The following is a 13,876-nucleotide window of genomic DNA, read 5'->3' on the forward strand; positions in this document are numbered from 1 at the left end:
TGGGGGGCTGAGGAAAAGGGGGATCAAAGGTGATTGCTTGGGTAAAAATTCAGGGTCAGCTTAACTGCACAGTATATGTTTTATTTGAAGGTAAAAATTGGACTTCTGAAGTGCATGTTGACTTCAACATGTTGTACGTCATTACTAGAAAATTGAGTCTCATTCTTAGACCTGAATACAGGGAATGCTTGGCTGGTGGGTGGACAGTGACCTCAACGTATGCCTGAATACTGCTGAGACTGTGCTGAGCTTGCTGACAGCTGCTGGCATGGGCTGTCTAGATGCAGGACAGTGAAAGAAATGGTGAGAGTGAAACATTTGCAGTAATCCCTGTTCAGTTTTTGCTGGCACTTTGATCAAGATGGAGATGCCTTGTAGAACCTCTTCTGTATCATCCACCAATGAGTCATGTGTTTAAGCATCCAACTCAGAGTGGTTTCTGACTTGTGGTTTGACCCATAAAGAATTGGTTTATGATACAGCTTTCATCTTACATATGTTGACTCCACTAATAATTCCTGAGAATTGAAAATAATTCAGAAGAATTCTGAGGTAATTCTATCATGACTGGGAGCATAGTAGTTGTGGTGTTGGTAGTTTATAAGTAAAGGAAGGGCATATGAGAAGGTAAGAGCTTTTATTTGACCAGTTGATAGAGCTGGCAAAACCACAGGAGCTTTCAGGAACACAAGCCCTTCTTCAGGTCATTTAGTTAGGGCTCCTGTTGATGCTAATGCATGCTTAAGGGTAAGGAGCTAAAGCACCTATCACAAAGAATTCGTAGCATTAAGTAAGCTTGATAGTTGATTTGATTTCATTTGAACCTACACAGGGTATTTATTAATCAGAAGTACCAGAGAGGAAAGAAGGGCATGGATGAAGCATCATGTTGAATTCAAGCCTCCTCAGGGGAGAAAGTGGACAAGTTTCCCATCTTCACATCTTTTAATGTTGAATGGACCATTTAATCAAATGTTACTTTGTCTTCTTCATTTGATAGATCTTTTAATGATAAAGGAGAAAAAAAATACAATTGACTTCTATTTTCTTGCACAGCAGCTTGAAGACAGACTGACTAGCTTATTACTGTTTGTGCTTCTTAACTTTCAGCTGAACAAAGAAAATAAGACCTTGAAAAGAATTAGTATGCTTTATATGGCAAAACTGGGCCCAGAAATTATCACTGAAGAGATTAACATTGATGAGGATGATTCATCCACAGATACAGAAGCTAACTCTGGATCCTGCAATTCTCTGCATTGTCAGCAGCAAATAAAAGGTGAGTGTTGTTGAGCCTGCACCACCATACAAAGCAGAAGCTGTCTGAAGAATGCCAGTATTGGTTTGGACCAGAGATCACTCTCAGAAGCACGAGACCGAGTCAGATGGGTCATCAAAGGATTTCCAGAAAAGACTAAGAACATGGTGGCCTTGTTGTGATACTGTGTAATGTATATGGTGGATATACAGCCTGCAAAGTAATAATGCAATAGGAAAATGAGATCTACACAGCTAAGAGAGTTTGATGTTACTGAGTCGGTAAAAGAAGTACTTCCTCAAATCCTTAACAAAGTAAAAGTTGAGCAGAAGGATAAGGTCACCTTGGTATTGCTCCAACTGCAATGTCAGTATTTCAAAGCTGGTGTAACAGGACTCTCCATTTCTGTTTCCATTATGTACCTTTGTATGCACAAACTTCATTCATATTACGGAGCTGTTGCCAAACAAGCAACTTAAAAAAGGACTGTTGTACTGGGTAAACCAGCAAAACTTGGTAACATGGAAATATACAGATAAGATATATCTGCTTTATTAGGAAATTTCTGGGTCTTTTTTGAAAGTCAAATTTTATTTCTGCAATCCAAAATCTGCCTTCCTTTCTTGTCTAATTCTGATTAAGTCATTATGATTCTGTATGTTATTATATCATAGTATCCAGAAAAGGGGAATGCCGACATTCTGCTTTTGGTGACAGAGGGAGACTAAGTGGCTCACTTAAAACCAACCAAAACTCCACACCCAACAAACAAACAAAAAACCAAACAGCCTTCACTTTTTTCTGATAGTAATATAGCAAATGATGTTGCAAGTACAGCTTTCCTGAATTTTCAGTGTAGCCTTGTTAATTGTTTTTCTTGAATGGAGGAACCTCAAAATGAAGCGAGAATACAAAATATCACTGAGAAAAGAGAATGAGTGTTGTAAAAATGCTTTACAGAAATCCCACCCAAGAAATAACATGCCATAGTACCCTTCTATAGCAAGCAGTTTTCAATCCTATAGATGCAGGAAGAGGCAGTGCAATGGTGTGATCCACACCAACAACCCATCTGAATTGGAAATACGATTCTGGAGTTCCTCCTGTCTGTTATTGGAGAAAGATATCAAGGATACATTTAAAGAGAGCAAAGACTCTGGCTACGGATCAGAGGAACATGGTTAGGAGGGTAGCAGGGTCAAAGTAGAGAAGTATTTTAGAAAGCCTCTGATGTACATGCTTTCTTTCTTGATGAAAAATTCACTAAAGAACAATGTGGCATTTTGTAAAGGATTTAGAACTCCTGGCTTCTGTGCCTCTCTCTGGCCTTACTATTAAATGTTAATGACCTTACCTTTACAAATGCTGAGTATTCTAAAAACCATTGGCATCCCATTTGCTATAGAAGATATTCCATCCCTGTGCCTGTAGAGAAATGTGTATGTGTATGGTAGCAGAGTGATTTGACAATACCAAACGGTATACGTTAGGGCTGTGTCCCAAGCCTAAGCCAAAGCTGCATGGTGTTCGTCTTCAGTGAAGAATCTGAAGTTACATCTTGGATTACCTCCTAAGTGAAAGATCATATGCAATGAAAGAGGTGTATTATTCAAAATTCTTTTTATTGCTTTGTGGTGTTGCCTCAGGTGAAATTTGCTCTTCTGTGCATGTTTATGATTTCAAATATTTATGTTTTGTGTTGGGGATCTTGGAAGTCTTTTAGCTTTCTCACCATTCGACAAAATATTGGATGTTTCTTGGAATGATTCCTTCCATCCCACCATTTTCTGTAAGGATATACAAATATGGTGGTATAGTCTGAGGATCTGTGATTAACACTGTCTTGTTTATTAAAGGGATAAAATTTTGTCTCTCCCAGACCTTCCTCCTTCTTTTTTTTCTCATACATTAGGGGAAGGTGATAGTACAGCTGTAGTTCCTAATGGAAGCATAGGGTGGTCTCAGAGCAGTACCTGAAATTAATTTATAGGGTTTGGGTTTTCTTTTCCTTTTTAGTTGTCCTTTTGGATGTAACAAGAACTGAAAACTCAACTGTGTTAGTTGAGCAGTACAGTGCACACCTGTATCTGCAAAGAAACATTTACTGAACACATTTATAAAGATTTAGATATATGGATTTGCTTTCTTCTCTGGATAATGAGGTTGATATACATATTGTAAGACCTGAATTACTAGCATAAATTTCAGTGAGACTTTTTTCCCCCACTAATTTCACTGGAAAGCACAAATCCATAAAAGAGATGATTTGGTTCAAGAATGTTCTGGGAAAACAGGTCTCTCTATTTACTTTAGAATATGTGTGCCTTTAATTTGGAGGAAAATAAATCTAAGGCCTCTGAATTGAGAAGGGGATGCTTGGGTAGAATCAACATTTTTAAGATGTGAGACCAAACAGAATGATATCGTCATCATCATCTGCAATTGATTAGCAACAATTTTCTCAACTCGTGGCTGATACTTAACAAACAGCGGTGCTATGAAATACTGGAAGCAGGTGGGGAATGAGAGCACTTACTGAAAGCTAATACATAAAAATAAATTTATATTTTTGTGGTGGTTTTATGTTAACCTAAACCTTGATATATTATGTATGCAAACTGATCTCCTGTTAAGAAGTGATTATAATCAAATGTTTTATTCCATTGTGAATTTCATTTATTTCATATTTTGATAATTAAGGAACAAAACTTCTGAGGGGAAAATTACAAGCGTTAACTCTTTCATCAGTAAAGGTTATATTGTGACTCTGTTCACATAACGTTACAAAGCCTATAAATTGGCAGCTATTCAGGACAATTTCTTTGGTGAAAACCTCCCAAGTATTAACGGCCTGTTGTTTTGTTTATTTCCCTTGTGATGAGAATTCATGATCCAAAAATAATTGAACTGCATTAATTTATTTTAAAGGACACCTATTAAAAAATGCTTTCTGCTGCCCCCGTACCAGCATCTCTGTGATGTGACAGTCCCCTGGATAGGACTGAGGACGCTCTGTGGTGGCAGGATTGGCCCTGTTATAGCAGGAAATGAATCATTCAGAATGCAAATAAAGACAGCAGTACTGAACAGGGCAGCCTGCCTCAACAGAGTAAATCTGAAACTGTGGCCCAGTTATAGATCTGTTACTTGACACTTACATGAAGTTCCTGAATTATTGAGGATGTGCCTTGAATACAATTAATGCTTTGTATGCAGTTAAGGTGTTTCGTACTTGATTGTACTTGCATTGGTATCACATTTCCTTTGTTGTTTTCTTCCAAGAATAAAATATATTTTTCATTTCCTTCCTCAAACCATAGAGCTGCGAGATCAAATCGTATCTGTTCATGAGGAAAAGAAGACCTTAGCCATTGAACTGGAAAACCTGAGGTGCAAACTTGTAGAAGTAATTGAAGAAGTATGTATTGTACCATGGAAGGGGAGACCACGTTAGTGTGTAGTCAGTACTTTTTGTGTCTAATTTTGCTAAAAACGCTTAGTTGTGAAGTTAATTGAATACTATCTAATCGCAAGTCCTGCCAGCCTTCCCATATGATAGACCACTTAGGGCATACACCTGTAAGGGGCCTTCTGTGTCACAGTCCAGTCAGCTGCTGTGGCTGGCACAATGACTTTTAATGATCTGTTTTAATGCCCGTATTATAACTCTCATCTCCCCCTTCCTGACAGCCCTTCACCCATCACAGCCTGCGGGGTTCTTGGATTTCCTGAAACCTGTAGATGTGCAAGAAATACTTTTGGAGAATGTCCAGTTTAATCACTGGTGCTACTTCATTGAGCATATCCTTGAGTTTAGCCATTGGCAGTGCCCTGTCATGGTAATTAGACCAGCAAATTGGCTTTTGGAGCCAGCAGAGTTTCATTCCTGCTTTAAAACTGGATAAGCCATGTACTGATGCAAATCAGGACTTAGTGGCTCTTCCTGTCTATGCAACACTTGGATTCAGAAAGACACAGCTGACAGCTCTTGGACAATAAACAGAGCCCAGGAAAAAAACCAAAACAGCAGCCTAACTATATTGAAATGCAAGCAGTCAAGGGCAAGCTAGTAACTTTTCAACCAGGTGCTGTGGCACCTGATCCTGAAATGTTCCAAGGGTGTTATATTTGCAGCTGTGACTGGTACGTGCCATGCAAATGGGCCATGGGAGGATTACTTCATAACCCTTCTGTGACATATGCTCTGAGGTCTCCGAGTTGGGGTAAAAATGCTTTCCACCCTGCTGGAAACCCTAACACTGAGCCAAACTCAAGAAACAGCATTACTGAAAGCAAAATATTGCTTGCAATTATGTATGTGCTCTATGCCTTGTACTACTAACTAAAATACTCTTCTTTTTAATTTGTTCTTTATACTTTTCTAGGTGAATAAAGTAAAAGAAGAAAAGGCTGTTTTGACAACAGAAGTTACTAAGCAGCAACAATTGTTGGAGAAATGTAACAGAGGTGTGTGGTCTCAGCAGGTTCTCTAACAGTTTGCTACATGCTTTGCAGAAGCTTCAGAGCTTTTATGTTGTAGTACTAAGAGTAGGTTACAGAAGAGCAACTGTGGTCCAGATCTGACACTCTGCCTCATTGCTGCAGGCGCTGCATGAACACATGGACTATTCTAGACTATCTCAACTTCAGCAAAATGTGGTGGTATAAGCAACAGATTATATGTGAGAATAGGAATTTTTTTTTGCTCTGTGGCCCAAGTGGCAAACTAGGGCAGGAAGGTAGTCCTTCACAGAGATGGAACTTGAACCTTAATCTTCTGTTTTCCTAAATCATTACATCAGCTTTCCTTTTAGCTGGGACACAGCTAATAATTTTGAATATCTAAAGACTTGGGAGCAACTTGTATGATCAGAGGATGGTGAGAAAAAGGCAAGAATGCTGGGAATGAGATAAATAGGATTTGCAAGTTATGGAAGGAAAGCAGGGACTTTCCTTTCCTGGAACGTAGTGAGTGGTAAAATTAGGGCAAGGAAGATCTGAAAAGACATATGGCTCAGAAAAGAAAGCTTTTGCTTAATGAAGGTGAGTGCTTCCACATGAAAAATAGTTGACCCAAAAGAAATTTAGAGGGAAGAGGAAAGACTTTATGCCTTGGAGTACTGTGCCCTTTTCTCTTGTTGCTTATTTAGCCTTGTAAAATTAAAAACTGTTTGGTTGAAAGTCTCCTTGGCTGTTTCACATTTTCCTGAAGTGGAAGCCGACGGGTCTGGCAAGGTGCAGTAGGGCATATCCTGTAAGCTTCCACCAAGTGTTCCTCTCTTACCTCTTCCATGTGTCTGCGTGGCTTAAGCCTGTGATAGGCAGTACTTGAAGAGTCTTAAAACACCAAAATTCAGATAGGTTGACAGATCACCTTGAAGAAGGTTTTGCAGGGATAGTGTGACAGATGAAAAGTTTCTGAAATGTTTTCTGTGTTCTAAAGATGAACAAAGGAACAACCCCTTGTTTCACATTTGCCTGCTTTCCAGGAAGGAGGAGTTATGCCAGGCTAGGTCCTAGTGCCCTGGCAACATAAAGCAAGATTTTTTTGTTTGTATACTTGAAATGAGCTACCAAAGTATCTATTCAATACCTACTGTGTGTCTATGTGTCACTGTCTTGGAGCCATGTAATCAAATACATTTCAGTCAGAGTTGACAGATAGTCAGATTTATCTTAAATCTAAGTGTGGGGGTTGATTGTTAATTTGGTGTGTGGTTTATTTTTTTTTTTTTAGTAAACATTTTGAGAGTCAGGTGAGCTGGGATGTGTATCTCACTGTCTAAAGTACCACTTACTGTACGTAGCTTTAAAAACTGTTAGGTTCATCTCCAAAAAAGCAAGGAACTTGTGTACGAGTGTTAAGAAATCCAGTGTCATCACCCTGCAAACTAGTCTTCAGCTTGTAAGAGCTAAACCTTATCAAGGTGGTCGCTGAGACAAATGATCCTTGCTGTCCTGGGTTGAGGCCTCAGAATGGTTTGGGGGAGCACGCCCCATGGTTAGCTTTAGCCACCCTCGCTTTTGTGAGCACAGTTTAAATACAGGCAGTGCAAAATTGCACTGCTGTCTTCTTGAGGCTCCTTTAAATGGTTGTTGTAAAAGGACAAATCAAACCTCACTCAAACCAGGTAGGCAAATGCAGGTGCCTCCAAAATAACATAGTAATGTTTGATAGATTCAGCAAGGCTCATACCCAAAGAGGCAAAATACGATCTGTGCTACGTAATGCCTGTTAATGGCGATTTTTAGCCTTGATGGCAGGGGTATTACTCTATTCAGAAGATCAGTAATTGTGCATATGTATAGTGTGGTTTAGAGCAAACAGGACAAATATTGCAAAGCAGACTGTATGCAGAAATGTAAAACTAAGTTACACCTTCTTTCAAGGATTCATGGTACTAGGGAATAACAGTTTATCTGGGTAAATCAAGCAGTAGTTTTTTTGATCTATTCCACTTTTACTTCTGATACTGTTTTATTCCTATAAACAGTGTCTGTGCTGGCAGTAGAGGAGTATGAAGAGCTTCATGTAAACTTTGAACTGGAAAAGAACCTGCGGAAGAAAGCAGAGTCATTTGCACAAGAGGTGAGTAGTCAAGAAGAAGGGATGTTGTAAAATGGAGACGTTGCAGCTGGGCAAAACCCTGCCATCTTAGATGACTTGATTTCAATTCCCAGCTCTTGTACAAAAGATGCCTTTGAATGTCTATGCACTACTTAGCTAACATCTGTACTTCATCCGTAAAATGGGTTTACTGTTTCAACAGCATTTATAAAGCACTTCAGAATTATCCATGCAGTCTTACCTCTTTCCCCTTTTAAAGCGAGGCTTTAAATTTATAATGGGCTTAGTCAGCTACAACATTTCAATGTGGTATGTGAGTAGCTGGATCTGGGAAGGATTAGCTGCTTTTCTAGTGATATAATTTGAAGCATTGTGTTTTTCCTGAAAAATACGTGAACTCACAGAAAAAGCATTGCGAAATACAATATTAGTTGATGTTTGTAGAAGTTTGGCTGCTGTTTAACATAGGCCTTTCGAATAAGCTATTGCAGGGAGCATTCAAGCTGAAAAACACTGTGTCCGTGTTCTAGCAAAGGTATAAACTCCCAAAGAGGAAAATGAGTTACCAGGTAGCATTATGGAATGGCTGGTGGTTGCTCTGATGGCTTGTGACTGGCAATGTTTGCCTTAGAAAATGCTGACAAACTCTTTCATTCTGTTGATAGACTGAAGCCCTATAAAATCATGACTTTAGGTTTTTTTTGTTGTTGTTTTTTGTGTGGGGTTTTTTTATTTTTTTTCTCGTGTGCTTTTTCTGCTTGCACTCTGGATTTTTAGAGCTCTGCACTTGGGTTATATTTTCAAGCTTTTCTATCCCCCATGCATCGATATTTTCTTTATTAAAAGTTGGGCTTCCTAAGGAATAATTTTTCTGGGAGCTCATGTTTGAAGAAAGCCATTATATATATCAAAACTACATGAGTCATCAGTACTGAAATATTGTAAATAAGGGAAACATCTGACACCTGATACAAAGCGGATTTTTGGTTTTGAAATCATGGCTGCCAGAAAGCAGGTATTTAGCCTTCAGGAAGTCAGCTTTGTCTGAGTAGAAAGCTCTTTTGCTTTTTCTCTTTGCTGCTGCTGTTTCTCTCTCAAAATTTAAAAATATGTTTGATAACTCCTTTATAGCTAACTGCATTCACTTAGTGGTTGTAAGCAAGGGCATATATAAATTCTGAACCTGTATAGAAAACAGTGAATAGGCTTACTTTGTTCTGTTAATCTTGTGGGTTTTGCTGAGTATTTGAGTGTTTTGGATACGAACAAAATCGTATAACAACATTGTAAACAAAAAGAATTTCTTGGGATTTGAGATAAACTGTAAGTAAATTTGAACATCTGGAAGCTAGAGGTGAAGAAGGCAACCCAGATGTTGCTTGCACTCGCTCTCTGTCTCCGATGGTACTGTGTACAAAGGCTGGAGAACTTTAGAGCATCTGGGCCAAGTGTTCTCCTCCTTCCACCTTTTGCTACTCTTTCCTGTTCTCTCCTTTGCAAGGTCACCCTGTTGACCCTTTGGGAAATCCATTGAAGGAGCTACCTTGACAGTAACCTAATAACTTCTTGGTATAGAACAATTTCTATTAATAGGAAGATTTTCATTTGAAAAATGGGGCTGGGTACTCATCCTAAAGGAGAAAGGTATTTGCAGATTCAAGTATATTAAGCTTTGGCAGATTCTCTTTCATTCATACAGGTATATGGTATAACCTAGCTTTAGATAAACTGCTGCTTATCAGTTCCACTACTAAAGCTTCAATCATTTGATGAGTCAACTTGTAATTGAATTAAATATAAATTTATATAATATATATATACACATATATGCAGTCTCCTGCCTTTTGTTTTCAGTATTTTTGCCATGAGTTGAATATGTAACTGTACTTCTGGCAAAGCTAAAGCTGATGACACATTTTACCCCCAAGGGAATAAGAGACAATAGAAATGAAAATATTTACTATTTATTAAAATGTCCTGTTAACTCCCAAATTTTAAGTATAAAAATGGACTTTTTAAGGTGCTGTTAGAGTCAAGAGATGTGGGAGAGAAATCACTCAAGAGGAGTGATTTCTGAGATCAGAGACTGCACATGCAGCCTCTTCCAAACCGCACTTTTATAGAGCTTGGTGGGACAGAGCCCAGATTCCTCTGCTGAGCAGAACTGGATGACTCCCTTTGTTTGGCTTCAGTGCCATTGGGCCATTTATATTTTGCTCAAAGGCTCACTTCGGTTTTTCAGAAATAAAACTGAGATCTGCAAATTCCATTCAAATTTATTAGAGACATTATTTGTCACGAAAGTTGTTAAACAAAATATTGCCTACGTTTGTTAAATATTCATTTGGATTTTTTTGAGACTGTTACCATTCTGTGCTGTAAAATATTACTTTCTTGCAACTATTTGTAAACTTTAGGAAACCTGGGTTTTTTCATTACCTATGCTTTTTATGATAACTATTTTTATAATGTGTTTTGTTTCTTCACCTCCTGAGATTGTGCAGGCATTATTTATTAGCAGTGTTTGTTGACTGTAATATCTGCAGAACTCTTCTTTTAAGGAAAAAAAATTCTGAGAAAGTTAAGCATGTTCATTTAGCCTGCATTATTACACTGTCTTGCATCTCTGACTGTTGCTTTGCTTTATCTTCTAAGTATAGAACAATTATGTGCTTCTGTTCATTAACTGACAACAGGAGATTGTATGTAAAGGTCTTATGTCTCTCAGAAATGACTAATTTATAGATGCGTAGTTAAACTGGTTTTCAGATCATAAAAAGAGTATAATCTGATACTCTGGGCCCAGAATGTTGCTTCCATTTAGTTTCATAACTGTAATGTCAGGCACCTACATGTTTTGAAAGATGATATTTAAAGTACTTTTTGTATTTGAATAACAAACTGACAGGCAAGCTGTTAAGTACAATGCCAAAGAAATCATAGAATCCTAGGATCATTTAGATTGGAAAACACCTTTGAGATCCTGAAGTCCAACCGTTAACCCAAGACTGCCAAGTCCATCACTAAACTATGTTGCTAAGCACTGCATCTAAGTGCTTTTTAAATACCTCCAAGGATGGTGATTCCACCACCTCCCTGGGCAGCCTGTGTCAATGCTTGGCCACCCTTTCAGTGAAGAATTTTTTCCTAATATCCAATATAAACCTCCCCTGGCATAACTTGAGGTCATTTCCTTTTGTCCTGTCACTGGTTACCTGGGAGAAGAGACCGACCCCCACCTCGCTACAGCCTCCTGTCAGGTAGTTGTAAAGAGCAATAAGGTCCCCCCTGAGCCTCCTTTTCTCCAGGTTAAATGCCCCAAGTTCCCTCAGCCGCTCCTCACCAGCCTTGTGCTCCAGCCCCTTCCCCAGCCCCGCTGCCCGGCTCTGGACACGCTGCAGCCCCTCCATGTCCCTCTTGTCGTGCGGGGCCCAGAACTGAGCCCAGGGTTCGAGGGGCGGCCCCACCAGTGCCGAGTACGGGGGGACGGTCACTGTCCTGGTCCTGCTGGCCACACTATTTCAGATACAAGCCAGGGTGCTGTTGGCCCCCTTGCCCCCCTGGGCACCCTGCTGGCTCCTGCCCAGCCGGCCGTCAGCCAGCCCCCCCAGGCCCTTTCCCCCCAGGCAGCTCCCAGCCCCCTGCCCCAGCCCGCAGCGCTGCCTGGGGCTGGTGTGACCCACGGGCAGGGCCCGGCACTGAGCCTGGTTGAACCTCATGCAGGTGGCCCCGGCACATCGGCCTGGCCTGCCCAGACCCCCCTGCAGAGCCCCCTGCCCCCCGGCAGGTCAGCACTGACCCCCAACGGGGTGTCGTCTGCAGACTGAGGGTGCACTCAGGCTCCCATCCAGATTGTCAATGAAAATATTCAACAGAATTGGCCCAGCACTGAGCCCACTTATGACCTGCTGCCAGCCAGAGGTGACTCCATTTACTACCACTGAGCTCAACTGTCCAGCAAGCTTTTTATGCAGCATAGAGCACACCCATCCAAGCCATGAGCAGCCAGTTTCTCCAGGAGATGCTGTGGGAGATGGTGTCAAAGGCTTTACTAAGGTCCAGGTCAACAACAGCCACAGCCTTTCCCTCATCCACTTAGCTGGTCACCTTGTCATAGAAGGTGATCAGGTTTGTCAAGCAGGACCTGCCTTTCATGAACCCATGCCAGCTGGGCCTGATCTCCCGGTTGTCCTGCACGTGCTGCATGACGGCCCTAAGGATGAGCTGCTCCATAACCTCCCCCAGCACTGAGGTCAGGCTGACAGGCCCATAGTGGCCCAGATCCTCCTTCCTGCCCTTCTTGTAAATGGGGGTCACGCTGGCTGACCTCCAGCCTTCTGCAGCCTCTATAGTATGCCAGGACTGTTGATAAATGGTGGGGGGAGGCTTGGCAATTCCTCTGCCAGCTCTGTCAGTGCCCTTTGGTGGATCCCGTCTAGCCCCATAGATTTGTGCATGTGTGAACAGAGCAGCAGGTCACTAACCGTTTCCGCCTGGGCTGTGGGGACTTCATTCTGCTCCTCCTCAACCCTGTCTTCCAGCTTAGGGGGCTGAGTACCCAAGGGAAGCTGGTCTTGCTATTAAGGTCTGAGGCAAAATATTGATTATGCGCAAAAAAGTACTTCTTGGTTTTTGTCATTAGTTGTCTCTCATGAAAACTATGGGCTACCGTTGTTGTAGACAGACAGTGTTAGCTCTTCAGTTGAGGCTTTTCATTCTGTGAAGTTCTCCCATCTAAACCAGAGTCACTACAACAGTGAGCTTCAGGCCTGCATTAGTCTTCTTTTTGTGTACCTGCTTCTCCTCTTCCTTTGGTATCATGCTGTTCAGAAAGATTTTTGGGAAGTTTTTTAAAATATAGGAACATGACAACAAAGACATTGCTCATTTGTCTTTGGGGAACTAGTAGCATTTCAAATCACTTTAAAAATCTGCTATCACTGCCTGGTTTCACACTGATGGTGTCCCTTCAGTGACCTGAGACATTAGAGAGATAGGCTCTAGACCACAACTGCATCCACAGCAACAAAGCTTTAGGCTTGGGTGAGGTTGTATGAGTGTCCTTTCACATGGATCATGCCACAAGGTTGCAGCTGTGTTTTGCGAACTGCGGTTTCTAGGATGTGCTTACAGTTTGGATTATGCTAAGGATGTGCAGGGATTTTCTGCTTGCTTTCATCAGCCGTGTTTTCTCTGTCCCTATAAAATGTTTCTTGAAAAAACAAAAACCCTGCTGGATTTTTGCTTGTTTTTTGCAGAACCCACAATAGTTGGTTGTGATAATCTGTGCAGTAATGAGAGAAGGAGTAGCTTTCAGTAAAGGGCAACACTGCATGTTCAGTGCTTTGTGCTCGACTTGTTTGGAGCACTTTGAGAAAGGAAATAGGCTCTGAGTAACATGGGTGTCACTGCAGCGTCACGGCAAAGACTTTAGAATTCACATCTTAGTGTTTCGTATTAGTGTTTGTGACATCTCAAACAGCCTAGATGTGTCTTTCAGCTCCCTGAAATACAGACTTACTGCCTGTGAAGGGACTTGTTTGGTGGTGGATGTCTTGTCTTTCTAAGGGGCTGAGGTATCTGAATCTTGCCTTCACAGGGGGCTATCCCATGAATTCAGATTAACCCCTTTCTCGATAGAGTGCCTTCCTCTTTTAGCTTTGCCCTCCTGGGGTTGCGTTGAGGCTGTGGTGGGAGGAGACCAGATGAGTGACTGGTGCAGGCTGCTTTTTGGAGGGATGCCCTTTGCATCCTGCACTTCTGACAAATGAGGAGGATTTGCCACAGAATGTGAGCAATTGGGAGTACAGGTGTGAGAAATAATGGGTGGGTGAGTGTGTGTGCAGAAGCAGAACACAGATGGGGGAGAGAGGAAAGACAAGAAGAGGGAGGGAGCAAGCACATATAGGAGTGAGTGAACACTTGAAAATCAGAGCTTTTGATTAAAAAATAATCCAATACAGCTTTAATTATAGTCATGCTGCTGGCACCACCATAATATATATTTAATTAATCAAAAATGATCCAACTTCAAACATTAGAATTCATGC

The 13,876-nt window shown here is 41.0% G+C and overlaps 1 protein-coding gene across 2 annotated transcripts in view; it reads left to right on the forward strand.

Annotated features, from left to right (window-relative positions):
* The window catches only part of SHTN1 (shootin 1), a 70,770-nt gene that overhangs the window by 23,813 nt on the left and 33,081 nt on the right, over nt 1–13,876 (forward strand). For both annotated transcript variants that reach the window (XM_056352012.1, XM_056352013.1), the window contains exons 5-8: nt 1,111–1,279; nt 4,579–4,676; nt 5,644–5,725; nt 7,753–7,847. In XM_056352012.1, coding sequence (XP_056207987.1) covers nt 1,111–1,279; nt 4,579–4,676; nt 5,644–5,725; nt 7,753–7,847 — 444 coding nt within the window. The remainder of the gene's footprint in view (nt 1–1,110; nt 1,280–4,578; nt 4,677–5,643; nt 5,726–7,752; nt 7,848–13,876) is intronic.

The sequence above is a fragment of the Falco biarmicus genome, chromosome 9 (assembly GCF_023638135.1).
Source record: "Falco biarmicus isolate bFalBia1 chromosome 9, bFalBia1.pri, whole genome shotgun sequence".
Lineage (NCBI taxonomy): Eukaryota > Metazoa > Chordata > Aves > Falconiformes > Falconidae > Falco > Falco biarmicus.